The 27,983-nt window shown below is 43.9% G+C and overlaps 1 protein-coding gene across 1 annotated transcript; it reads left to right on the top strand.

Moving 5' to 3' along the window:
* Positions 1-25: 25 nt before the first annotated feature.
* LOC139268357 (vitellogenin-like) lies at positions 26-27,753 on the top strand (the record flags this gene model as incomplete). The annotated part of the gene is made up of 37 exons (XM_070886430.1): positions 26-65; positions 178-201; positions 302-453; positions 1,477-1,728; positions 1,818-1,979; positions 2,171-2,319; positions 2,599-2,746; positions 2,841-2,998; positions 6,184-6,349; positions 7,215-7,340; positions 7,430-7,648; positions 7,936-8,153; positions 8,261-8,358; positions 8,741-8,865; positions 8,980-9,081; positions 9,186-9,313; positions 9,434-9,597; positions 10,683-10,767; positions 10,914-11,099; positions 11,184-11,334; positions 11,553-11,775; positions 13,157-13,320; positions 13,837-14,268; positions 17,214-17,267; positions 17,551-17,691; positions 17,788-18,000; positions 18,107-18,249; positions 18,700-18,838; positions 18,936-19,065; positions 19,652-19,844; positions 20,602-20,684; positions 21,944-22,038; positions 22,131-22,281; positions 22,382-22,543; positions 23,094-23,193; positions 25,097-25,163; positions 27,709-27,753. Coding segments are annotated over exons 1-37 (5,388 nt in total), but the record flags the coding sequence as incomplete, so codon positions are not given.
* Between the last annotated feature and the right edge of the window lie 230 nt (positions 27,754-27,983).

Raw genomic sequence — 27,983 nt, 5'->3', positions numbered from 1 at the left:
GATCCAAGCAGAATTCAGACTCAACATGAGGGCCTTTATCTTCTTGTTGGTTCTCGCCTTTGCGGGTAAGTTAAGGCATCGAATATTTTCGACTTCCGTTTTTTAAAAGCAAATTGTTGAATGTTTGAGAACAAAAAGGTTTGTTGTGCTCACTTTTGTTTGGTCCTTAATTTCCAGGGAGCGAACACGTCACCAGATATGGTATGTATCTTCCGTCTTGGTCAAACACTGTGATATTTTTCTGCCACTTTCATTTTATGTTTTATGATTTGATGTCATCTTATTATTTCAATTTGCGCAGATCCTTCCTTCTCCGAGAACAAGTTGCACATTTACAGGTACGAAGGCGTGATTCTGACTGGGCTACCGGAAAGAGGTTTGAACCGAGCTGGTCTGAGAATAAACTGCAAAGTGAAAATCCGAGGGACAGGACAAAACCAGTACCTTCTGCAGGTAAGCGCGTTGATGCATCAATTTACAATGTTAGATCGGTGGGAGCAAATACAAAAACAAAATCACACTCAAGGAGCACAAGACATGGGAGGCTTGCATTAAAACTGAAGCTCAATTTCATATCTATTCATCAGGTCTGTTCTTCTCAAAGAGTAGGACAGTGAATACAACATGGATTTATCGCTTTGATATTCTAATTCTTCTGAAACCAGCAATGAAGGGTGTAATTGGGAAGATAGTACTGGAGCCACAATCCTCCATAGCATGCAATTCCAAGTCCCAGACAGGCACAGGGACAAAGTGGAACTGCTCCTGCCCTTAATTAAGGGAAGGAAAGTGTTTAAGAGTGAGATCCCCAGAGACTCTGGGGCTCTTTTAAGAATAGTTTGAAACGGGCCCAAAATAGTCAGGCCAAAGGAAGAAATTAAGGAGTTGCTAGACCAGTGGGGAATCTATATAAGTAATATAGAAACATAGAAAATAGGTGCAGGAGTAGGCCATTCGGCCCTTCGAGCCTGCACCACCATTCAATATGATCATGGCTGATCATGCAACTTCAGTACTCCTTTCCTTCTTTTCTCTCCATATCCCTTGATCCCTTTAGCCAGAAGGGCCACATCTATCTCCCTTTTTGAATATATCTAACGAACTGGCCTCAACAACTCTCTGTGGTAGAGAATTCCACAGGTTCACAACTCTCTGAGTGAAGAAGTTTCTCCTCATCTCGGTCCTAAATGGCTTACCCCTTATCCTTAGACTGTGACCCCTGGCTCTGGACTTCCCCAACATCGGTCCAAGTACATGAAGGAGAAAGGGATACAAGGATATTCTGATAGGCTTCGGTAAAGTAAGGTGGGAGGAGAGTCGCGTGGAGCAAATATGGCAAGGCAATTCACTCAAAATTAATTTCAATGTAAAAAAAATGCAAAAATCAAAATGTCCAATCATTAAATCCAGACTGTGGAGTGAAGAAGTGCTGGTATAGTTTTCATCTCCTGTCTATATCTGAATCTATCTTCTCAGATTGAAGAACCTCGCATTCAAGAGCTCCATGGAATTTGGCCAAAGGACCCGTTCACCTCGGCCCGTAAGCTGACGGATAGACTGGCTCCACTACTGATCAAACCCGTGAAGTTTGAGTACAACAACGGCCGAGTGGGAAATATCTACGCCCCTGCGAACTTACCTGAAGATATCTTGAACATCCACAGAGGAATCCTCAACATTTTCCAAATCAACATCAAGAAGTCACAAAATTTCTACGATTTACAAGAGGTACGTTTTTATTCGCCGAGCTTTATATTTCAGCTGCTCTTCCTTTCTTGGTCTCATACAATAACTCAATGTTACTTTGCCATGTGCAGGCTGGAATTGAAGGAGTCTGCCATGCAAGATATATCATTCAAGAGGACAAGAAAAAGGACCGCTTGATTGTAATAAAATCCAAAGACCTGACCAACTGTCATGAGAAGATTGTGAAGCAAACTGGAATTGTCTACTCCCAACTTTGCTCTACCTGTCAGCAGGTACACTTTTCATCATCAATTCTTTCTCAGATTAACTCACAATAAAAACAAGATCATTATATGTTCTGAGCCATGTCCCCAGTGAAAACACCTCTGTTACATGTCTAAGTTAGGTCGGGGGAGTTATAGGTCTGACCATGTTTGCTGGAAGTACACAGAATGTAACCATGATGTTGTTTCTCGATCTTCAGAGAGGCAAAAATATACGTGCGACTGCTAGTTCCACCCTGGTCCTAAAACCTACAGCATCTGGTGCAATCCTTCAGGAAGCCAAGGTTCGAGAAGTGCACCAGTTCACCCCATTCCATGAACTTGACGGAACCATTCGGCTGGAGGCAAGGTAAGATTTTGCACCATCTAGCACCAATTATCTTTTTTCCAAAGATTCTCATCATTTCATATTATTTTCTATTTCTTAGGAATGTCTGCAACTTAGCATTTTCAAATATCTGCAATTGTGAAGCCTTGTAGACTAGAACCAATTCTGACTGGAGCTAAACATGAATTTCGCCAATGATCCAGTCGTGATTTTCCTCCTCTGTATAACGCTGTTGGCTTTCTTTCATTAGTTGTGGCTAGCTTCTGATTAACCTTTTCTGATTAACCTTTTCCTTTTCAGACAAAGCCTTATCCTGCAGCAGGTTACAGCAGCATCAGTAAGTGAAGTACCGGACTTACAGAATCGCCGAAGCTTGCAATACCGCAGTGACAGCAGTGTACTCCAGCAACCAATCAGGCTCATTAAGAATCAAAATCTGAACGCTCAGGTGAATATCGTCAACATATTCTTTGCCTCGTTCTGTGCACTTTGCATTCGTGAAATACCTTAATTTGACACAGTTTCCGACTTTATTTGACTAGATCACAGACACCTTGAGTCACATAGCCAGACACAACGCGCAGGATATTCATGCCGATGCTCCATCGAGATTCTTGCATTTGGTCCAACTTCTGCGTTCAGCTCCAGCCACAGCCTTTTCGGACATTTGGATGCGGATTAAGGTGGACTCTGAACAAAGGTACCGCTTCATAAAAGCATTAATATTACAATTGAAGATGAAAGTTTCATTCGAAGACAACTGTCTGCAACGTATTTTGAGTTGCAGGGTCAGTGATGCCTGTTGACCAACAATACCACCGTCCAATAGTTTCTTCTGCCTCAAGCTCTCATTCACAAATCTACAACTCTGTTTGTATTGTAATGAGGTGCATTACTTGGTTACAGAAATGTAACTGGTCAATTAACTTTACAAATCCGAAGAGTTTAGACAGTCTCAATCAAAGCCCAACAAATCCCCAACAGAGGGGATGGAGTATAAAAGCAGCGAAGTCTTGTTACAGCTATATAAGGTATTGGTGAGGCCACACCTGGAATACTGCGTGCAGTTTTGGTTTCCATATTTACAATAGGATATACTTGCTGTGGAGGCAGTTCAGAGAACATAAGAACATAAGAATTAGGAACAGGAGTAGGCCATCTAGCCCCTCGAGCCTGCTCCGCCACTCAACAAGATCATGGCTGATCTGGCCGTGGACTCAGCTCCACTTACCCGCCCGCTCCCCGTAACCCTTAATTCCCTTATTGGTTAAAAATCTAACTATCTGTGACTTGAATACATTCAATGAGCTAGCCTCAACTGCTTCCCTGGGCAGAGAATACCACAGATTCACAACCCTCTTGGAGAAGAAATTCCTTCTCAACTCGGTTTTAAATTGGCTCCTCCGTATTTTGAGGCTCTGCCCCCTAGTTCTAGTCTCTTCGACCAGTGGAAACAACCTCTCTGCCTCTATCTTGTCTATCCCTTTCATTATTCTAAATGTTTCTATAAGATCACCCCTCATTCTTCTGAACTCCAACGAGTAAAGACCCAGTCTACCACTAACCACCGATTTCCAATCTGAAAAGGACCCATTTATTCTGACTCTCTGCTTTCTGTTAGCCAGCCAATTCTCTATCCATGCTAATACATTTCCTCTGACTCCGTGTGTCTTTATCTTTGGCAGTAACCTTTTGTGTGGCACCTTATCGATTGCCTTTTGGAAATCTAAATACACCACATCCATCGGTGCACCTCTATCCACCATGTTCGTTATATCCTCAAAGAATTCCAGTAAATTAGTTAAACATGATTTCCCCTTCATGAATCCATGTTGCGTATGCTTGATTGCACTATTCCTATCTAGATGTCCCGCTATTTCTTCCTTAATGATAGCTTCAAGCATTTTCCCCACTACAGATGTTAAACTAACTGGCCTATAGTTACCTGCCTTTTGCCTGCCCCCCTTTTTAAACAGAGGCGTTACATTAGCTGGTCTCCAATCCGATGGTACCTCCCCAGAGTCCAGAGAATTTTGGTAGATTATAACGAATGCATCTGCTATAACTTCCGCCATCTCTTTTAATACCCTGGGATGCATTTCATCAGGACCAGGGGACTTGTCTACCTTGAGTCCCATTAGCATCCAGCACTACCCCCTAGTGATAGTGATTGTCTCAAGGTCCTCCCTTCCCACATTCCCGTGACCAGCAATTTTGGCATGGTTTTTGTATCTTCCATTATAAAGACCGAAGCAAAATAATTGTTTAAGGTCTCAGCCATTTCCACATTTCCCATTACTAAATCCCCCTTCTCATCTTCTAAGGGACCAACATATACTTTAGTCACTCTTTTCCGTTTTATATATCGGTAAAAGCTTTTACTATCTGTTTTTATGTTTTGCGCAAGTTTACTTTCGTAATCTATCTTTCCTTTCTTTATTGCTTTCTTAGTCATTCTTTGCTGTCGCTTAAAATTTTCCCAATCTTCTAGTTTCACACTAATCTTGGCCAACTTATACGCATTGGTTTTTAATTTGATACTCTCCTTTATTTCCTTGGTTATCCACGGCTGGTTATCCCTTCTCTTACTGCCCTTCTTTTTCACTGGATTATATTTTGTTGAGCACTATGAAAGAGCTCCTTAAAAGTCCTCCACTGTTCCTCAATTGTACCACCATTTAGTCTGTGTTCCCAGTCTACTTTAGCCAACTCTGCCCTCATCCCACTGTAGTCCCCTTTGTTTAACCAAGAAGGTTCACTCGGTTGATTCCGCGGATGAGGGGATTGACTTATGAGGAAAGGTTGAGGAGGTTGGCCCTCTACTCATTGGAATTCAGAAGAATGAGAGGTGTTCTTATCGAAACGTATAAGATTATGAGGGGGCTTGATAAGGTGGATGCAGAGAGGATGTTTCCACTGATGGGGGAGACTAGAACTAGAGGGCATTATCTTAGAATAAGGGGCCGCCCATTTAAAACAGAGATGAGGAGGAATTTCTTCTCTCAGAGGGTTGTAAATCTGTGGAATTCGCTGCCTCAGAGAGCTGTGGAAGCTGGGTCATTGAATAAATTTAAGACAGAAATAGACCGTTTCTTAAACTATAAGAGGATAAAGGGTTATGGGGAACGGGCGGGGAAGTGGAGCTGAGTCCATGATCAGATCAGCCATGATCGTATTAAATGGTGGAGCAGGCTCGAAGGGCCATATGGCCTACTCCTGCTCCTATTTCTTATGTTCTTATGTTCTAGGTGTCTATTTAAATATGTTTATTAATGAGAGTGGCATTTAGGATTTTCAGCTTTCAAATATTCTACTCTATGACTGTCAAAATTTGCTCTAAGAATGGATTTGATCAACAGACGAGACAGCTCCATGCCAGAATGCGTCGCTAACTGGGCAATCTCAGATTAAAGGGATGGGAGAACTGGTGTGGGGACTGGAAAGTCAGTGCAGTGACAATGTGGTCCTCGAAGCTGGAGTCAGACTATGCTAGAACTTCAAGCTGTCCTTTACCTGACTGCAACAATTGATTAATCGGCTCCAGGACAACGATTTGCTCAACTGCTCCCCTCAATTAAAAATGTTGAAAGTGGAAGAGTAGCCCTCATTGTCCAGAAATGGCTCACTGTATAAAGGATTTAAAAAAAAATAATTCACGGGATGTGGGCGTCGCTGGCAAGGCCGGCATTTATCGCCCATCCCTAGTTGTCCCTTGAGAAGGTGGTGGTGAGCCGCCTTCTTGAACTGCTGCAGTCCGTGTGGTGAAGGTACTGCAACAATGCTAGTAATTTCAGGATTTTGACCCAGCAACCCTGAAGATATTAATGTAGTGGCAGGAGAGGGAATGAAACTATGAAAGCCTCATGCTTTGTTTCCTAACTGTAGGCGCTGGTTCATCGAGGCACTTCCCGCTGTTGGAACAATTGACTCACTGAGGTGTCTGAAGACCAGAATTCAAGAATCTGAACTCAACCGCTTTCAAACACTTCAGACTTTACTTCTTGCAATGCACCAAGTCAGAACGGACCGGCAGGTTCTCAATTTAGCTAAAGTGAGTATGCACTTAGTCTACTCTTTGTACCTTTAAATAATCACCAATTCTCTCACTGTGGGTGTCTCTGGCGAGACCAGCAATTATTGCCAATCACTAGTTGCCTTAAGAAAGTTTGAGACTACTGAGTGGCTTGCTAGACCACTTCAAAGTCAACCATATTGGTGTGGGACTGACGACACAAATAGGACAGATTCAGTAAGGACAGTTGTGCCCCTCCTTCAAGACATTAGTGAACCTTTTGGCATTTTAACAATTTAACAACTTCATGGTCACTTTTAATTTCCGTATTTTTTAACTGATTTCTTAATCTAAAGCATATGGGATTTGAACGCACATTCTACATAAGGGCATAAGAAATAGGAGCAGGAGTAGGCCATTCGGCCCCTCGAGCCTATTCTGTCATTTAATAAGATCATGGCTGATCTTCTACCTCAACTCCACTTTCCTGCACTATCCCCATATCCCTTGATTCCCTTAATATCCAAAAATCCATCGATCCCAGCCTTGAATATACTCAGAGACTGAGCCTCCACAGCCCTCTGGAGCTGAGAACTCCAAAGATTCACCACCCTCTGAGTGAAGAAATTCCTCCTCATCTCAGTCCTAAATGGCCAACCCCTTATCCTGAGACTGTGACCCCTGGTTCTAGACTCCCCAGCCCGGGGGAAACAACCTCCCTGCATCTACCCTGTCAAGCCCTGTAAGAATGTTGTATGTTTCAATGAGATACTACTCTCTGGATTATTAGTCCAATATCATAACCATTGCACTACACCTTCAGAGGTCGAATTCCTAATACCATTGCCATTTAATATGTGCAATCTAAAAATAATGGCTATTCTCATTTGCTTTCTCCCCGCAGGAAATCCTCGACCTTAAGCAAGTTCAACAATGCCGGTTTCTTCGCAAAGGTGCACTTCTTGCCTACGGTTCTATGATTTTCAGATTCTGTGCAATCAAGTCAACTTGCCCCGATGAATTACTGAAGGTGAGCTGATGTGAAGCTTTGAGCGACCTGCCTCATTTAATGTGTTTGTGTGACTTCTGCACATCCCCTAACTGAGCCTTTTCTTCCAGCCACTCCACGACTTGCTCGCTGAAGCTGCCAGTCGGCCCAATGATGAGGACATCGTTCTCGGCATCAAAGCGATCGGCAACGCGGGACAGCCAGCGAGTATCAAGAGTATCGTGAAACTGTTACCTGGATTCGGAACAGCGGCAGCCAGCCTCCCACTGAAAGTCCGAGTGGATGCTATCATGGCGCTGCGTAACATTGCAAAGAAAGACCCACGAACAGTATGAGAACCTGATTTATTTCTAGTATTTGTTGTGGAATTAACATTTGTTTCAATTTATTTGTGGAAATTGATCATATTTCAATGCGTTAAATCATTCATTGACATTTGGGTGAAATTGGGTGTGGGCGGGGATGACAACAGCACTTGACCCGCTATATGCCCCGTCCCATATTCATTTCCAATGACTTCAGTAGGACTGATTATTCAGCCCAAGTCCAATCTCACCCCCATCATGGAATACTGCTTTAGCACGGTTAAATCATCCTTTTTATCGTTTGTCACAAGGTACAACGCATCACTGTGCAGCTCTTCCTCAATCAAAAGAATCATCCCGAAGAACGAATGATAGCCTGTGCGGTACTGTTTGGTACTAAACCACCTCTGACTTTAGTAGTTCTGGTGGCTAATTCACTGCTATACGAGACCAGTTTGCAGGTGTCAAGTTTTACCTATTCGCACATGAGAGCTCTGTCCAGAAGTTCACTCCCATCCATCAACTCACTGTAAGTACACAGGCTTTCCCAACCAGTGCAGAGTGCCAGCTCATTCGCAGATTATTTAGAATTACGCCCCACTATTTGGTAAATGTTGCTGCTCTTGGCTTTCACAGGGCTGCTGCTTGCAATCTAGCCTTGAATCTCATGAGTCCCAAACTGGAGCAACTTGGTCACCGATTCAGCAAAGTTTACCGTATGGACACATTTATATGTAAGTATGTTAGTCCCCTGCCAACAGAAAGGTTTATAACTACAGCTGAAGTACACAAGTTTTAACAATGAAAGAAGTAAATAGCATATGCTTTAAGTAGTGCACTATGAATTTATTGCATCTCACTGCATTGTCTTCAAGCTCCTCCCTCAAAATAGACAGTAATATGTTTTATATTGTACGTCTATAGTAATAATTACCCAATAAACTATCCAGTATAATATATGGGTAACAAAACGCCACAGTCTGTGTTCAAGAAGTAATTTAACACGAAGCATGTCTTTAGTTTGTACCCAGTGTTATTTAAAGGTAACAAATGTGGCCACTTTTTTGATAAGGAGCTAAAAAACGTGTGTTTCATTGCTCTATTCTTATGATGTAGACCAAATGATGGCGGGAGTATCTGCGAAAGCCCTTCTAATGAAGACTTCCAGCAGCATCGTTCCAACAGCACTACTGGCCAAAGTCAGAGGGCATGCTCTGGGAGGTTCGTCAGATCTTGTAGAGGTAATGAACCCTGAGATTGGAGAACCAATCCTGCTGCGTGGTTGTGAATCTATTGCACCAGTTTATTATGTAGATACAGTTTTTTTTCATAGTGTTCATTTTTAATCTACAAAGGTTGGTTTGCGGGCAGAAGGTCTCCAGGAAGTCATAATGAAAGCTCGTGCACCAGAGATTAAGAGAGGGGACAGTAAAATTATTCGGCGCATCTTAAGCAAGGTGAGAGCATTTTTTCACAGTAGCTTGTTAAGAAGTATATTATCTTAATGTGTCGTGAAGTATTGAGGCCTGTGTATTCATGCCAAATACATTCTGTTCTTCAGATTGGAAATTGGAAAGATGTGCCAGAAGAGGAACCTTTGGGTTCTGCATACTTGAAACTGTTTGGGCAAGAGTTAGCTTTCGTTCAACTCAGAAAGGAGGACATTGATCAAATTGCAAAGGTACTAAGGTTATAAATAAAGTAATATTGTTAATGAACAGATTCCAGACAGATTCTGCAAAATTACCAACTGCGGTATCACTGAATTCTAACTTTGCTTTTTTTATAGTCAACCTTTGGTCCAATCAGCAGTCAATTGAATAACTATATAAAAGAACTTAACAACGGGGTCACTTTCCATCCTGCGAAGGCAGTCGTGGCAGCTGAGATGCGACAAGTTGTACCTACAGCAGTTGGTCTACCAATGGAAATGAGCATCATTACCTCTGCTCTAGTAGTGTCCACTGTAAACAGTAAGATTCTTATAGATATTTTAATCAAAATAAAGTTTTCCTTCAGTTTGGAGAGTAACTAAACATCATCATCATCATCATCGGCAGTCCCTCGGAATCGAGGAAGACTTGCTTCCACTCTTAACGCGAGTCCTTAGGTGGCTGAACAGTCCAATATGAGAACCACAGACTCTGTCACAGGTGGGACAGACAGTGGTTGAGGGAAGGGGAGGGTGGGACTGGTTTGCCGCACGCTCCTTCCGCTGCCTGCGCTTGATTTCTGCATGCTCTCGGCGATGAGACTCGAGGTGCTCAGCGCCCTCTCGGATGCACTTCCTCCACTTAGGGCAGACTGGGCTTTGGCCAGGGACTCCCAGGTGTCAGTGGGGATGTCGCACTTTATCAGGGAGGCTTTGAGGGTGTCCTTGTAATGTTTCCTCTGCCCGCCTTTGGCTCGTTTGCCGCGGACGAGTTCCGAGTAGAGCGCTTGCTTTGGGAGTCTCGTGTCAGGCATGCGAACAATGTGGCCTGCCCAGCGGAGCTGATCAAGTGTGGTCAGTGCTTCAATGCTGGGGATATTGGCCTGGTCAAGGACGCTAACGTTGGTGCGTCTGTCCTCCCAGGGGATTTGTAGGATCTTGCGGCAACATCGTTGATGGTATTTCTCCAGTGACTTGAGGTGTCTACTGTACATGGTCCATGTCTCTGAGCCATACAGGAGGGCGGGTACTACTACAGCCCTGAAGACCATGAGCTTGGTGGCAGTTTTGAGGGCCTGGTCTTCAAACACTCTTTTCCTCAGACGGCCGAAGGCTGCACTGGCGCACGTAAACAAGATATCACTGAAGACCATGCAAATGCTTCTCCATCCGCTGCCAGAGTGAGATGATTTCCAATCCCCTCTCTGTATGCTTCAATTAATTTGGCCAGAAATTGACGCAGATTTTAACTGACAAGAGTTCAGTGTGAGACAGGTCTTAACCACTGGCTTGTGAGCAAGGATTCGAATTATTATAGCGCATATATAAAACATACCTCTCACTGAACATGCTTTAAAAAATAACATAATTGTGACTTATTTTTCTCACTCCCTTTTCTCAAAATAGTTGAAGTTCACACCAGTGACCACATTTCTAAAATTCCACAGTTGCTCTCTTCCAAAATTCAGCTGAAGGTTCGCCTCAACCCAAGGTATTCATTTCGAACTATTTTGTTTTGGAGAACCAGAAATAATACCACTTACATTTTTCTTAATATGAATTATTATTTGTTGCAGAGAACTATTATGTTTCATACCAGGTCTGCTGACTGTCGATCTGCTCTCTGTTATTTTACAGTGTGTCCATACATGCTAGAGTATTCATGGGTATAAATATGCCTCACATCCAATCAGGCGTGGCATTCCATGCAAATGTACGTATAAATATCCCTGTGGATATAATTGCAAAGGTAAATTTAAAAGAGGGAAATTTGAGGATCGAAACTACACCCGCTGAAAAGGAGAACAGGATTTTATCTTTGAGGTAAGTACAGCTATCTTATTTTCTTGATCGATAACAAATTGAATGGAATATACCATTAGTACTAACACAATATTCAATGTGTAGTTCTCAGGTTTATGCAGTTTCAAGAAATATCGAAAATTTGTCTGCGGACAAAATGACCCCTATTTTACCCGCGACAAAACAAAGTCACATCAGTAGACAAAGCTTCAGGTCTTCATCTAGGTCAACTCGGATAGCAGACGATAGAACTGTTGTAAGTATGTCTTATTTGTTACATGCAATAAGCCTTCCACTCAGGTATCCATTATGGTGCAACTCTTGTCATTCGGTTAATTTGTATTATAGTTTGATTCTTTTTACATATCGTCTGATGCCAATCCCTCGTGATTTAAATTGCCCTGGCATTTGGCAGTAAGACAATCGTTATGCTACTGTCTCACAAGTATGTTCCGTTTCCTTTTGTCTCCACAGTCACATCTGTCCCCAGAAACACTATCTGACCAAATTCCATGCTCTGAAGAAGATCAAGGGCCACGCGTCCCTAATCGCGCTGCCTATCATATATGTATGAAAGCAACTAAGTTCGGCTTCCAAGCTTGCGTGGACGCCAGAATGGAAAATGCTCTTTCCTTCAAACATTCCCCGTTGTACCGAGTGATTGGAGAGCATGTTGTCAACGTGACGATTGCGCCAGGTAATAGCATGAGAAAGCATTTGCCTTGAGGATTCTCTCTCTCCACAATAATGCATGGCAACTTACTTGGGTCCAAACTTGCTTCTATCACAACACATGCATGCAAGGCCATGCAGATACCTGGGCTAAAACATTCCCTTGTCTGGTCATCAACTCTTACCAAGAGATTGATGTTGCAACTGTCATCGAATGGGTCGCAATAACTGGGCAACCCATTGACATATGTTGTAGCTCTATTGGTTTGACAAGATGTGTATTTACAGCTGCACATTGATCCAATAGCAGTGTGACTGTGATTGCAATTGTCATCTTTTGATGTACCATACTCCTTTTGTGGGAATGATAGCATCCAGACCACTGTTCCTTCGCTTAAATTGGCCAGATTCTCAAATAGAGGAGAGGGACGACCAACAGCAAACCTGACATAGCATGTAATATTTACCTCCTGTAAATTATACCACAATTTCTCAACATTACAAGCCATGTTGTAGACCTTACCTCTCAACAGCAGGGTTACTTTCATTTCCTCGATCAACATAGGGTGTGTCAAATGTGGGAAAGGCTTATTATACATGACTGGAGGATCAGTGAATAAAGCTTTAATCCTTCTACCCTTATGACAAAACATAGAAACATAGAAACATAGAAAATAGGTGCAGGAGTAGGCCATTCGGCCCTTCGAGCCTGCACCACCATTCACTAAGATCATGGCTGATCATGCAACTTCAGTACCCTTTCCTGCTTTCTCTCCATACCCCTTGATCCCTTTAGTCGTAAGGGCCACATCTAACTCCCTTTTGAATATATCTAATGAACTGGTCTCAACAACTTTCTTTGGTAGAGAATTCCACAGGTTCACAATTCCCTGAGAGAAGAAGTGTCTCCTCTCTCAGTCCTAAATGGCTTACCTCTTATCCTTAGACTGTGACCCCTGGTTTTGGACTTCCCCAACATCGGGAACATTCTTCCTGCATCTAACCTGTCCAATCCCGTCAGAATTTTATATGTTTCTATGAGATCCCCTCTCATTCTTCTAAATACCAGTCAATATAAGCCTAGTCGATCCAGTCTTTCTTCATATGTCAGTCCCGCCATCCCGGGAACCTCTGGCCGAATACAAATCACTATTTATGGCTTGAATGGTCCTAACCAATGATGGTTCTGATTGTTAATACCATAGTGAGTCACGCAGTACCTGTCCTTGATCAATCAGCATCAGATATGCTGCTAGCTAAGCCTGACGGCAATGCAGGTGTCCTTAGGGCTACTTCAGGACTTCATGGTGGAGGATTCTAAATGAATATGTTTTTTCCCATCACCAGTTCATTAACGTTACCTGTTGTAAAGAGTGACCGATTCATGAAAACCTTTTATTTCCCAGTTAATTCAGAGGTAGATATTGAAAAGATTGTGCTGGAAATACAGACAGGATCCAAATCACAATCGAAGATGATGCGAATTGGAGATAAGGAATCAAGGAATAGCCAAATTTCCGACACCATGGGTGAAGCAGGGCTGAACCGAATCCTGATGAAAAAATCAAAGGTACCGTCTGATTTATATATGTAGTGAAGCTTCAAATCACACCTCCAACCTATCACAGAATCTTGGAACAGTTAAGCTACCTTTAGTCAGGTTTGAATGAGGGCATGGAACTTCGAAGCAAAGAAATCCACTGGACCTTTCCCAATCAATCTCATGGTCTCCAAAATCAAAGCACTGACCCAAACCAAACATAATTCGGGTACGCAAGAAGCTAAATGCAACTTTCAAAAAAAGTTCCCGATGGTTCAACAAGTTGTCAGTGAGTGGCTGGGCCATGAAAAGCCAGCAAGTTCCCTGGTCTGTTACCCTGCGAAGTAAAGCTGTCGGATAGTGGGCAGAGGAAGAAACGTGTCTGCTATGTTGGAAAGGGCTTTGCATCTCTTCCATTTCAGATCAGAGCAAGAGTTAATGTAAATACATGGCACCATGGGCCCCGATATGCCAGGCTTGCTAGAAGTCCTGGTGAGACGGTATGATGTTTAAACAAGCTGCCTTACAATGCTGTTTTATTTATAGGCTAGGATGCAGAATGGCACTTTGATCAAATCCCACTCATCCAGTTCGAGCTCCAGCAGCTCTGCGAGGATCTCAGGGAGAAGATCCAGCTCTCACACCTCTTCAAGTAGCTCGTCACTCAATCGGCACAAAGGTTATGGTGCACACAGCCAAGGTGGAGCAAAGAGTGTCAGGAGAAGCAGCAGCAGCAGCAGCAGCAGCAGCAGCAGGGCCAGGAGCAGGGCCAGGAGCAGGGCCAGGAGCGGAGCCACGAGCAGGGCCAGGAGCGGAACCAGGAACAGCAGGGTACGAAGCAGCAGGGTACGAAGCAGCAGGGTACGAAGCAGCAGGGTACGAAGCAGCAGAGTACGAAGCAGCAGGGTAAGAACCAGCACAAACAAACATGGCAGCGCTCATAGGCGCAGTCAGCAGAAATCATCCGTTGACCAAGAGGTAACTGTTGCTATGTACAGGCAACTCTCGATTATCTGGGTCCCTCGGGGATTGGGCTATGCCAGTAAACCATTTCTCCGTTAGAGCGATTGACATTATAAAGTTAAAACCCAATGCCTTCCGGGGCCGAAAGGACTCCAAACATAGAAACATAGAAAATAGGTGCAGGAGTAGGCCATTCGGCCCTTCGAGCCTGCACCACCATTCAATAAGATCATGGCTGATCATTCCCTCAGTACCCCTTTCCTGTTTTCTCTCCATACCCCTTGATCCCTTTAGCCGTAAGGGTCATATCTAACTCCCTCTTGAATATATCCAATGAACTGGTATCAACAACTCTCTGCGGCAGGGAATTCCACAGGTTCACCACTCTCTGAGTGAAGAAGTTTCTCCTCATCTCGGTCCTAAATGGCCTACCCATTATCCTTAGACTGTGACCCTGGTTCTGGACTTCCCCAACATTGGGAACATTCTTCCTGCATCTAACCTGTCCAGTCCCATCAGAATTTTATATGTTTCTATGAGATCCCCTCTCATCCTTCTAAACTCCAGTGAATACAGGCCCAGTCGATCCAGTCTCTCCTCATATGTCAGTCCTGCCATCCCGGGAATCAGTCTGGTGAACCTTCGCTGCACTCCCTCAATAGCAAGAATGTCCTTCCTCAGATTAGGAGACCAAAACTGCACACAATATTCCAGGCACTGGCCCGATGCCTTCCCGGCCGAAATTTTAAATCCCGTTACAATGGTTTCCCGTTGGATCCGTGTGCGGATAATCGAGAGTTGCTTGTAGTTGATTCCTGTCAATAACTTGTTCTTTTTATGTCGATGCTAGTGAATGTAATACATTCCTTGAGGAGATACCTTTCTCTGCCTCAGTAAGGCAATAACCTCAGAACAACATGCTCTGCTCTACCATTGGCAAACATCCAAAATCACCCACAGCAACGGGTTTGCGACAAAATCAATTTATTTCCCATAGGATCCTTCCAGCCACCCGAGACAGATGTCCTCCAGCCTCTCTGTCTGGGTCACATTTAAACTAGATCCCTGAGCTGACAGGCCAATCTTTATTTGTCACACCGACCACGCTCCCATAATAACAATTTTACTTATTATACGGAAGGTAAGCATGTGTACATACATCTGTAAATGCAACATTCTATCACCGTGTGCATCAAGGCGGAGGAAAATAATATTACAATAACAATTTATTCCCAGGATTTTTAAGCTGTATGTAAATTATGTTAACAGCGATTATAAATTGCAAGTCTGATAACAGAAATATTCCCCAAACAGATTCAACATTCACTTTTGTGAAATGTATCAAATCTCATGAATCTGTCTGTTGGTGCAACAAACTAAATTGCCTTAACTTCCTGTATGTTGGGCCAAACAGCTCAAATATGAAATTTGTTAAACACTACTGAGTATTTTCATTGATTCACAGAGCCAGCACAGGTATGATGGGCCAAACGGCCACTTTCAGTGCTGTAAAAGTATACAAGAACATAAGAACATAAGAAATAGTAGCAGGAGTAGGCCATAAGGCCCCTCGAGCCTGCTCCGTCATTTAATAAGATCATGGCTGATCCGATCATGGACTCAGCTCCACTTCCCTGCCCGCTCCCCATAACCCCTTATCATTTAAGAAACTGTCTATTTCTGTTTTAAATGTATTTAATGTCCCAGCTTCCACAGCTCTCTGTGGCAGCAAATTCCACAGATTCACAACCCTCTGAGAGAAGAAATTTCTCCTCATCTCAGTTTTAAATGGGTAGCCCCTTATTCTAAGATCATGCCCTCTAGTTCTAGTCTCCCCCATCAGTGGAAACATCCTCTCTGCATCCACTTTGTCAAGCCCCCTCATAATCTTATACGTTTCGATAAGATCACCTCTCATTCTTCTGAATTCCAATGAGTAGAGGCCCAACCTACTCAACTTTTCCTCATAAGTCAACCCCCTCATCTCCGGAATCAACCGAGTGAACCTTCTCTGAACTGCCTCCAAAGCAAGTATATCCTTTCGTAAATATGGAAACCAAAACTATACGTAGTATTCCAGGTGTGGCCTCACCAATACCCTGTACAGCTGTAACAATGCTTCCCTGCTTTTATACTCTATCCCCTTTGCAATAAAGGCCAAGATTCCATTTGCCTTCCTGATCACTTGCTGTACCTGCAGACTATCCTTTTTGTGTTTCATGCACAAGTACCCCCAGGTCCCGCTGTACTGCAGCACAGTGATTCCATGATAGTTGTTTCAGCATTATAACTACATTTTAGTCTTTGTCCAGTAAAGAAGTGCCTTATTTAAACTGGACATTGTGGGCCTGTAATTCCAATCTCGGCCTGGGCGCATCACTCCATTGGTGGACTGGAAAATGGGCTGGAATCCAGTTCCACCACCTCAGGTTTTCTCTTCAGCCATTTTCCTTGAGAAAGAGGTGTGGGGGTAGGGTGGGGGTGAGTGAGCACCTTGGGCAGATACTCTGCCTACCCATACTGCACACCTCAAGGGGCTATCCCGGGATCTCTGGAGGAGTACACCCTCAGTGGAACTGCTGCCAGCTGAGAGGTTGTCAGTCACGATGAATTGATCTCCTGTGGAATTACTAACCTATTGCGAGAGAATGTTCGCGCCGCACTGCCACAAATATCTCACAGCTTTATTGGGATCAAGCACCGCTGATGTGCCCTTACCAGCACGATGCATCTGCCCACATGTACTAACTTCACCTCTGTAACTTAGGCTGGTGTGCTGGACTTCTCCACTCAGGTGGGCTTAAAACCCAGCCAGAACCTCAGAGCTTGTTTCTAAGGAAGACCCAGTGTTGCTATCAATATGTATGTGACAAACTGGTTGTGATTACCAGGTAAGTATCACACCATGGATTCTGTAAAAAGAGTGAGTGATCATTTTTATTTCAATACATTTTCCACAGGCAATAAACCAGCAGCTTCTGGAATTGAGGTTCAGGTCAACTCGAACAAGTCAGGTAAGATAATGTTCTTCTCTGACCAGTATTCATTCATTTTCTGTGATATTTGAACATTTATGGAACTGAGTAAACCATTTTCTCTGGACTCTGATTTAATCAATTGTTTTGTCAGAATATTCTGGTGAATACCTGTGGTAAATGTTAAAGACTTTGGAATATTTATATTTGCACTGATGAATTTAAATAATAAATACCAAATAATTAACATAGTCGCCAATAAGTGAGGCAGTTTGTTGACCTGTATCTTCATATTTTCAATGTGTAAATTGACTTTGCTCAGTACACAGTTCGGAGGCAGCAAAGCCGAGCCAGTATCTCAAGGCAGTTTGGATCACAACGTATCACCAGGATAGGAGCTTCCTCTAGGTCCGGGGGAAGACGCAGCAGCCGTGGTTCATCCATCCTTAAATCCTCTCAGCAGGTTTGTCTGATAGTCACTGGGACTGTTCTGACAGTGTTTGGAGAGTCTTGTGGCCTCGGTGTGTTTTTTAAACCATGTTTGTGTTCCTAATTGCAGCAATATTTGATTGGCGATGCAGGTGCGCCGATCCTTCTCGTCCTTCTTCGTTCTCGAAGGACTGACAGCAAATCGCAAGGTTACCAGCTCACTGGATACGGGAAGCTTTCCTCTCGCCTGCCTAGGGTGCACTTGCGTCTGGTGGAACTGGAAGAAAAGAGCAATTGGAGAGTGTGTGCAGATGCAGCCATGCCCAGCGCACACAAAGTGTTGGTAATGGCTAACTCTGCTACAATTTACTCACCACCTCTCAACATCTTGAGCAGTACACGGAGAGCGTCACTCTTTGTTTCATTGCTATTTCTTTCACATTCCGCAGACATTGGCGAGGTGGGGCGAAAACTGCGAGAAATACCGCGTTTCCGTGAAGACATCAAGAGGTCAGCTTGCAAGTCACCCAGCCATTAAGGTCAAAATGCAATGGCGCAAGATTAACGACCAGCTGAAAGATTATGCAAGAATGTAAGTATTATATAATATCATTCAACCAGCCTGCTCTTCACTCTCTGCCTTACACACATCATCATCATAGGCAGTCCCTCGAAGCGAGGATGACTTGCTTCCATGTCAAAAAGGGATGAGTTCACAGGTGTTTCAATGAAGGACCTAATATTCCGGATCCTGAACTACATGTTCAAGGGTGGAAGATGCCTGTGGGTGGATTTTTTTAACATGGGGTGACCGTTGCACACCAGCCACCACACGGGGCTTGACAGAGCGAGGTCTTGGTCCAGTGGCAAGGGATTAACCAGGACGACTGGAGACCTGCTCTCCTGCACAGACCTAGCGCTCACACATATCGCAGTGTGGGCTGGGCCCGTGCTGCCCCTGGGCCCTCGCCTCTTGCATGAGGTCGGACGTGTTGTCCTCCTTACACACAATGCTAAGATGACAACTTTTTTTTGCTGTCAGGGTTGGCAATTATATACCAGGACTTGCCTACGCATTAGGATTTTCTCAGATCTACCGCCGCAATCCTTCTCATCAGATTACAGTATTGGTGGCTCAAACGACTCCGCAAACTCTTGATGGAATCATCAAACTGCCCAAGGTATTGTTACCTTTATTTCCCATCCTTCAGGCCATCTTCTTTTCACAGTATTTCTTCGGTGCCAGTTGAAGCCTGAACCTTTCTGTTTCTGTTTCAGATGACAGCCTATTATCAGGGTTTGCAGATCCCTTCAACTGTGCCCATGCGGGCAATAAATGCCCGACTGCAGGAGAGAGGATTTAGCAGCATGAATGAGATTCCAAACCTCTTCCTGACCATGAACCAACGTAATTATTATTTCAACTCCATACCGAGCTACAGGGGTTTAATCTGGTTAAAAAATTGGAAGGCCCACCTAGAAAATCATTGAGGTCCTGTGTGTTAGTATAAATGTGATGGTTATCGAAGGAAAGAAGCTATCTGGGGAATCGGGACATCAACACTGTTGGGAATGTTTCCCTCCCCTCTATAGAAAGTGCATTGCTTCTCGGAGGTTTGGAACCAATCACATAGCTTGGCGTGAGACTTTATAGATGAAATATCTATAAAAAATATTGGGAGCTGAACAATTAACATTCTTCTGCTGTCTCCTATTTTAGCACAGACACTAGCCTGTATAATTTAAATATATTAACACCTTCACTGAAAGAAGGGCCAAAGGAATGATAGATGAACGTGTTAGCATGTACTTATGTTGCCAATAAGTCATTTCTAGGCCAACTTGTCCTGCAAGTAAACATGGGTCAAATTATAGAGTTCAATAAATGAAACCCAACTAGTAATACTACTGACTGCAACTCATTGGGAATGTAGCATGACTTTTTTATTGGCTATAAAGTAATGTTTTGCAAATATTCTTCCATTGTTGTGCAGGTGAATGCATTGCAGAGAATGAACTTGTGAAGTCATTTGATGGGGTAGATTTGAGACATCCTTTGCCCAATGATTGCAACTACATCCTGACCCAAGACTGTTCAGAAGTCCCAAAGTTTATGTTACTGATGAGACGTGCCGAAATCGATAAAACAAAGAAGGCAATAAAATTGGTGCTGTCATTGAATAATACGTAAGTCACATCATACTTGATCTTTAGTGTCTGTAACTGATGCTTCCAGATAAAGTGAGTGTTTCACGGAAGAGGAAGCACAGTTGTCAGACTGGGGAATGTCGAATTATGGGACAATTTAATGTATCTAATATTTCCATGCCATCAGACTAAAGTTGGCTGGGTAAGTGTACGAACGGGCACAGCATCCAGTTTAGAGCAGGTGTTGAATTGGTAATGCAGAGAGCTGACCAGGATATCACACAGCTCCTTAGGATCTATTATTAAAGCTGGAAGAGATGGAAAGATTAGTTAAACTTATCAAGTTAACTATGGACTGAATGAGAAATATACACTTTGTTAGCAGAACAATCATGAAATCCCATTGCAACAATGACGGCATTTCAGAGTAATTCATTGTATATGAAACAATTTGGGTCACCGTTAGAAAGATGACAAGACAACTTTCTTTCTTTCCTTTGTTGTTTACTTTCATCTTTTCTTTTGTCTTTTCTGAATTTCCTACTAATCTCAGTTATCTGCCGGAGGGAGAGAGGTATTTCACAATGATGAATAATTGGTCCCACTTACTCTTTGGGGCTTAATTCAGAAGCTTCCCTCAGGAGATTACATAAGTAATTCCATGATGGGGTGGGATTCTATGATGATGGAAGGAGTGGGTTTGATTGTCTATTTTTCACTCCATGTTTTCCAATGCTCTTATACTGCTGAACATTTACAGCTTGTTTCAATAGGATTTGTGTTTGCTTTTCAACAGGAGCATTGAAGCAATTCCTTCACAAAATAGAATAAGAGTTTTAATTAATGGTATAGAAAGACGCCTGAACCTGCAAATTCCAAGTCTAGAAGGTGAGTAGCTTTCCCACTCTGAACAGGGTATTGGTGACTCATTTACATTTTAGTAACCCCTTCACATTTCTCAAATCAGATACGAAGCAAATAAAGGCTTGTTTTGTTTTACTTACTTTAGGATAACTGTTGGCATTATTTTAGAATGGGAAATTGCACAAATAAAGTTCTTTGTTAGCTGCAAATTTATCTTTGAGGAAATCGAGCTGTGCTAGAATATTGAAAAAATCCGACTTCTGAAAATGAGGGAAGGATAATGCATCACAGTCTGAATCTGCCTCTGTCGACAAGGGTTGGACAGGTTACAGAGGCTTTAGTGAGGTACATTTTTGGGGCTTGAGCAGAGGGAGAGTGGCCATGACCGAGTCCCTGACTCTCCAAAAGGGACTCCGTCAGGTCTTCTGCGGATGCCCAGGGATGAACCACCATTCGTCCCCGGACAAGCAGCGCTAGGTGTCAGTGATTCAGGGGGCATGCCATCCTGCCATCATTTACATGTTGCAGAGTGTGGCTGAATGGTCTGCTGGAGGCCTTCCCTGCTCGGTCGGTAGGGTCGGAATATCCTGGTAGCTGGGGAGTGCAGCGTTAGGGCCCCTTTGCCAGATTGTCCTCATTAGGGTATTCCACAGTCACCAGCTTCACAAATTCTGAAATATATTTTGTTACAGCAATTTCAGACCCGTATGTTGGAGCAAAATGCAGCATCACCTTGAAAGGAAGTGATAAATTAGAGTGTTTTTAATACATATGATCACTGACAAGAAATGGATTGGATATTTTGAATGAATTATTTGACCAGATATTTTAGGAGTCCTATTGGACTGTTCACCATGGTCTCTTGCACTATTTAATACAATGGGGTGAAAAAAACAGTAAGTGGTTCCTGACATTATGGAATTAGGTATACAGAGATAAAGCAGACTAAATATCGAACATAGAAATATCCTAAAATGGCAGGTGCCTTTGCGTTTCTTTAAACTCAATGCCAAAGCAAAGACCACAATGCTTTGACAAAGCATAATACAGTCATCATCTGCTGGCTGCTCACCTCAATCCGTGAGCATTTCCCTCTGCACCTCATTCTCTGTGCAGGTCAGGCCACCCACTATCAAGCTCACAATCATCTTGTAGCAGAGCGTTTCAAAGCTCTTTGCATTTTACAACATTATCTTAGTAGCAAGAGTCGTCTATATAAAGTGTTAGAAGATCAAAATATCTGGCTGCACAAATGGATGTCTGTCTTGTTCTAGATGTTGTAACTATTCGGGAGCAAGACAACGGCATTATTATAGAAGCACCATCAATCAATATTGCCCAATTGTTCTTTGATGGAGTCAGAGTGCAGGTACCTCATGCTTATTAACAAATTATTGAATGAAATATATCTCTGTTGAACTGTAGTTGAAGGGTATTAATTTGTTTTGCCTTTGTGTGAAGATTGTACTTGACCAGATGATGAGTAAGACCTGTGGTATTTGTGGACTTAATAACGGTGAGAAAAAAATGATGATGCCAAATCAAGAGGAAGCCAAAGATATTGAGGGCCTTTTCCAATCATGGACATGCCCAGGACAATCCTGCAAAGATGGTAAGAGCATCTTAATTCATTTTAAATCATGTTCTGTCCAAAAACCATCATCTCTTCATGTTTGCTGCAACAATAGAGGCTGTACTTTGTTGAATTTCAGACTGCAAAGTTAGACGGGAATTTGTGGAACTAGGAAAGATCATCGACTTTGACGGGCAACAATCCAAATGCTACTCAGTTGAACCAGTTCAGCGGTGCCTAGCACAATGCTCGCCAACGGAAACACTGTCCCGCCATGTCGATTTCCACTGTTTACCAGTCAGTGAGTCCACAGTATTCATTTATGTACTCTAACAAAAAATAATATTGGAGCAACTTTTTATTGTGACAGGAACAAGGTAGGGAATTCTATTTATTGTTGTAGAGTGAAATTCTCTTGTTTCAACAATGATTGGGATCTGACTGGATCAAAATGGCCCACAAACACAGAGAAGGTCAAGTAATCCCATTTATAGGCAATGTAGCAGCAATATTAAGCAAGATTATGTCAAAACTGTAATTATCAAATAACTCACAGTCTTATATTATTTAGCACTCACAGGTAGTAGCAATATTTTATTGGTAAATGCATCGCATTTTGTATTTTTCAATTTTAAGCTCCACATGCCCAATTTTTTATGTTATTCCAGTGGTTTGAATTTTTTTAAATAAACATTCCCCACATTTGCACATCAAATGTTTCCCTTGCTTATCTGATTCTGTTTGTTAGCGATGTGCATTAAAATAGTATTTAAATGCTATGGGGAAAATCACGACTTTTTAAACATATCACAGTTTTCTATAGTAGTAATACCGTGTTTTTCTAATGACAGATTTCTCCGTGCCCGATATTACAATCTTCAATAAGAAATCTGTGGACATCAGTCGCTCAGTGGATTCCCATAGTGATTGCTTGTGCAGGTGTACTGAAGTGTAAAGACATACGACGACCTTGTCTTCAAGGAGGTTGCAAAGTGTATACATGAACTCTGTATAATTTATGAATTTAGAATAATTTGATAATTCTGGACTAGTCTTCACAACAAGATGGACTAAATGTAAAGTAAATTCAACATTCTGAAATGTTCTTTTAAATAGACAAATAAAGTTTTTATTTCTTAGCAAGTACAAAACAAATTGTTTGTGAATTATTTATGTTGATAGGGATAAACAATTACTGAAAATATTCTGCCAGTAATGGAATGTGACCCTGGGACATTGTTCAGTCTCTCTCACTTCCCTCAAGCTGTCTCTGAGATCATCTTACCAATGAGAACCATCTCCTGGTCCCCTTGACCTCAGTTCCACTAAACTGCTGACCACTCAAAGTCCCTTCATAGACCCATGCTAGCTGAATGGTTCCCACTCCTCACATACTATCCCCACCGTTCGAATCCACCATCATCATTGCTGTTTGCGGAACTTTGCTGTGAGTACATTGGCTGCAGCATTTCCCTACATAATAGTGAGTACATTTCAAAATCAATTTTTCATCTGTGGCATGCTTTGTGGTGGCCGGCGGATGTGAAAAGCACGATGCAAATCCACATTTGTTCTTACTGGATGAAGCTCAAAAATTGGATAGAACTATTTCATACCAAGGGTGGCAAAGGCCTGGAATGGACTGCACAGGGAGGCAGGCAAGGCTGGTATTAGAAACATAGAAACATAGAAAATAGGTGCAGGAGTAGGCTGTTCGGCTCTTCGAGCCTGCACCACCATTCAATATGATCATGGCTGATCATGCAACTTCAGTATCCCATTCATGCTTTCTCTCCATACCCTTTGATCGCTTTAGCCGTAAGGGCCACATCTAACTCCCTTTTGAATATATCTAACGAACTGGCCTCAACAACTCTCTGTGGTAGAGAATTCCACAGGTTCACCAATCTCTGGGTGAAGAAGTTTCTCCTCATCTCGGTCCTAAATGGCTTACCCCTTATCCTTGGACTGTGACCCCTGGTTCTGGCCATGGTGGCATTTGAACTCACATCTCCGGATTATTAGTCTAGGTCGCTGGATTACTAGTCCAATAATATTACCACCATGTTACCATTCCCGGGGTCATAACCCACTCACCCCCTCATCACTTTGTATGCCAGGACTCGGCTAAAACCATGGAGGGGATCATAGCTGAGCTCACCTGATACTCACACGTAAAGACATAACAGCAAGGAGCATCGGCTGATGCTCGGCTGCTAGAACCCTGACTGATGTTCCCGCTCCCAGCCCAAAGGTGCTGAAGCCAAGTATAGCAGCGTACTGACATCAGCTAACTTGTGACAGTCCAGGCATTGACCCAGCGACCTCCTAGGTGTGAAAATGCTGCAAATACTCAGGTGGCCAGGTAGCACCTGCAAAGAAAGCAAAAATGTTAAGGTTTCAGGTATAACCTGCTCTGACAAAGGGGTTATACCCAATGTCATGTATTCAACCAGCAATGTAACCCATGTATAATCTGACCTAAGTTGTACATCGTGATAACAATGACCACTAGGTGGTCAACTTGTGGGAGACAATCCTAACCTGGACCTGAAGGTATAAACGGGGAAGCTCCACCCACTTCCATCACTTGAGTGCGAAGGAATAAAGGACAGGTCACAGACTGACCTTCTCTCAAGCATGGGCCTCATGTACATTTATACTGTATAGTAAGGACGTATCACCCAAAACATTAACATTTCATCCTTTAAGTGTAGAAGCTCTCTGAGCTGTTGCACAGTTCCACATAACATTGTACGAATGCTTCAGATTTGTATTGAATTCCTCTGACAGTCAGTCAACTGTGATATTAGCCCACTTATTCTAAAAGGGTTTCATGCCTCTGATAAAATAGAGCCAAGTACAGTCAAGAAAGAACTTGCATTCATATAGCACCATTCATGCACTCAGGATATCGCAAGGTAGTTTGCAGCCAATCATTGATTTTTTGACGTGTAGTCATTATCGTTATGTAGGCAAAATACAGCTGCACGGTGGAGGCCCCATAAGCGGCAAGTGAAATAAATAACCAGTTATAAACGTGTCCTGGCCAATGCCTATCCCTCAACCAACACCTAAAACGCCCCAGAATATGTGGTCACTTATTTAATTGCTATTCATGGAACCTTGCTGTGTGCAAAATTAATCTCAGGGTCAAATAGGACACCAAGGATGGGAAGAGTCTGCTTCAGCCTCAAACAATGGCCGGGGAAAGGGATGATGTGCGACATCCTGAGGTCGTGAGAGGTGCTATATAAATGCATTTGTTTTTCTTTTTAGTTACTCTGGTGTTATGAATGTTGCCCAATACAGGAAGGAATGGGGGAGACAGGTGAATGTTGTCCAAGACATGGAAGTAGAGGGAATATAGGTGTAGGGGTGAATGTTGTCCCAAGACAGGGAGGAAGGTGGAAAGAATCAGGGCTGAAGGCGGGGAGGAGGAATAGAGGATGAATGGTACCCAATTTTGGGAGGAAGGGGAGAGAGGTTCAGGCATGGATGTTGTGGGGAGGGGCAGAGGTCGAGGATGGATAGAAACATAAAAACATAGAAGTTTACAGCGCATAAGGAGGCCATTTCGGTCCATCGTATCCGCGTCGGCCGACAAAGAGCCGCACGGCCCTCGGTCAGCAGCCCTGAAGGTTACATATAAACCTACGAACAATGACGGAAAGGGAAAGAGCACCCAGCCCACCCCACACAACTGCGACACCCCTTACACTGAAACATTCTACACTCCACCCCAACCAGAGCCATGTGATCCCCTGGGAGAGGCAAAAACCAGATAAAAACACAGGCCAATTTAGGGAGTAAAAATCTGGGAAAATTCCTCTCCGACCCATCCAGGCGATCGACACTAGCCCAGGAGATCACCCTGGCCATATTAGATCCCCTGCATTAGTTACCATTATATCTGCTCCGTCCAACAAAAGGTCATCCAGTCTAATCCCAATGACCAGCTCTAGGTCCGTAACCCTGCAGGTTACTGCACTTTAAGTGCCCATCCAACCATCTCTTAAAAGTGGTGAGGGTTTCTGCATCCACCACTCTTCCAGGCAGTGAGTTCCAGATCCCCACAACCCTCTGCGTAAAGAAGCCCCCCCCCCCTCAAATCCCCTCTAAACCTTCCACCAACCACCTTAAAACTATGACCCCTTGTAATAAGAACATAAGAACATAAGAATTAGGAACAGGAGTAGGCCATCTAGCCCCTCGAGCCTGCTCCGCCATTCAATAAGATCATGGCTGATCTGGCCGTGGATTCAGCTCCACTTACCCGCCCGCTCCCCGTAACCCTTAATTCCCTTATTGGTTAAAAATCTATCTATCGGTGACTTGAATACATTCAATGAGCTAGCCTTCACTGCTTCCTTGGGCAGAGAATTCCACAGATTCACAACCCTCTGGGAGAAGAAATTCCTTCTCAACTTGGTATTTTGAGGCCCAGTCTACTCAATCTATCATCATAAGGTAACCCACTCATCTCCGGAATCAGCCGAGTGAATCGTCTCTGTACCCCCTCCAAAGCGAGTATCTCTTTCCTTAAGAAAGGTGACCAAACTGCACGCAGTACTCCAGGTGCGGCCTCACCAATACCCTATACAGTTGCAGCAGGACCTCCCTGCTTTTGTAATCCATCCCTCTCGCAATGAAGGCCAACATTCCATTCGCCTTCCTGATTACCTGCTGCACCTGCAAACTAACTTTTTGGGATTCATGCACAAGGGCACGACCCATCTCCTCTATCTGGGAGTCGACCTTAGCCCCGACGAGGAAGCCTGGCCAGCAAACTGGCAGGAGCTGGAGGCCAAGGTCGCCGCTCGCCTAGGGCGCTGGACAGGACTGCTCCGAGTGCTGTCCTACAGGGGTCGAGCGCTAGTCATAAACCAGCTGGTGGCCGCAATGTTGTGGTACCGGCCGGTCACTTTGACCCCTCCCCCTGCGTTTGTCGCCAAGATACAGAAGAAGCTGGTGGACTTCTTCTGGAACAACAGGAAGCACTGGGTCTCTGCCGCGGTCTTGAGTCTCCCGCTTGAGGAGGGCGGTCAGTCGTTGGTGTGCGTCAGCGCCCAGCTCGCGACTTTCCGTCTTCAGACCCTGCAGAGATACCTTTACGTCGAGCCCCCTCCTAGGTGGTGTGCTCTGGCGACGTATTTCTTCTGCCAGCAGCGCGACCTCAATTACGACACGCAGCTCCTGTTTGTGAACTTGGAGGGTGTCAGGACCACCCTCCGGGAGCTGCCTGTCTTTTACAGGGAACTCATCAGGGTCTAGAACAAAGTCTCCACCAAGCGCAGCTCTCCACCGGCTGGAGTGGCGGCCGTCCTGCAGGAGCCGCTGCTCGGGAATCCGTACCTCCACGACCGAGGTTTTATGTGGCGTTCGGAAGAGAGGGCTGTGGCTGGTGAGGTGACCAGGGTCAGGGACCTGCTCGATGGCGGAGGAGTGGGCTGGATGGCGCCAGACACATTGGCGCGGCACCTAAATTCTGCCAACGTCCGCCACGCGGCCGATGCCATTGAGTCGCTAAAAAGAGCTCTGGGCCCCGACTCTGTTAGGTGCATCGAGGAGGCTCAAGCATGTGGGGAGATCACGTCCGAACTGACCCCCGTCCGGACGGAATTCCTCATCGGCGCCAAACCCCGGAACCTCCCTCGGGGGCCGGCGCCTCACAACTTGAGCCGCCTCGGGGAGATCCCCTCCGTGCCTTTCAGTTCCGCGCGGAGGGGTTTCCTGTACGG

This window comes from Pristiophorus japonicus, chromosome 8 (genome assembly GCF_044704955.1).
Source record: "Pristiophorus japonicus isolate sPriJap1 chromosome 8, sPriJap1.hap1, whole genome shotgun sequence".
NCBI lineage: Eukaryota > Metazoa > Chordata > Chondrichthyes > Pristiophoridae > Pristiophorus > Pristiophorus japonicus.
Note: the sequence above shows the minus strand (reverse complement) of the source record. Positions and strands in the feature narration are given on the sequence as shown.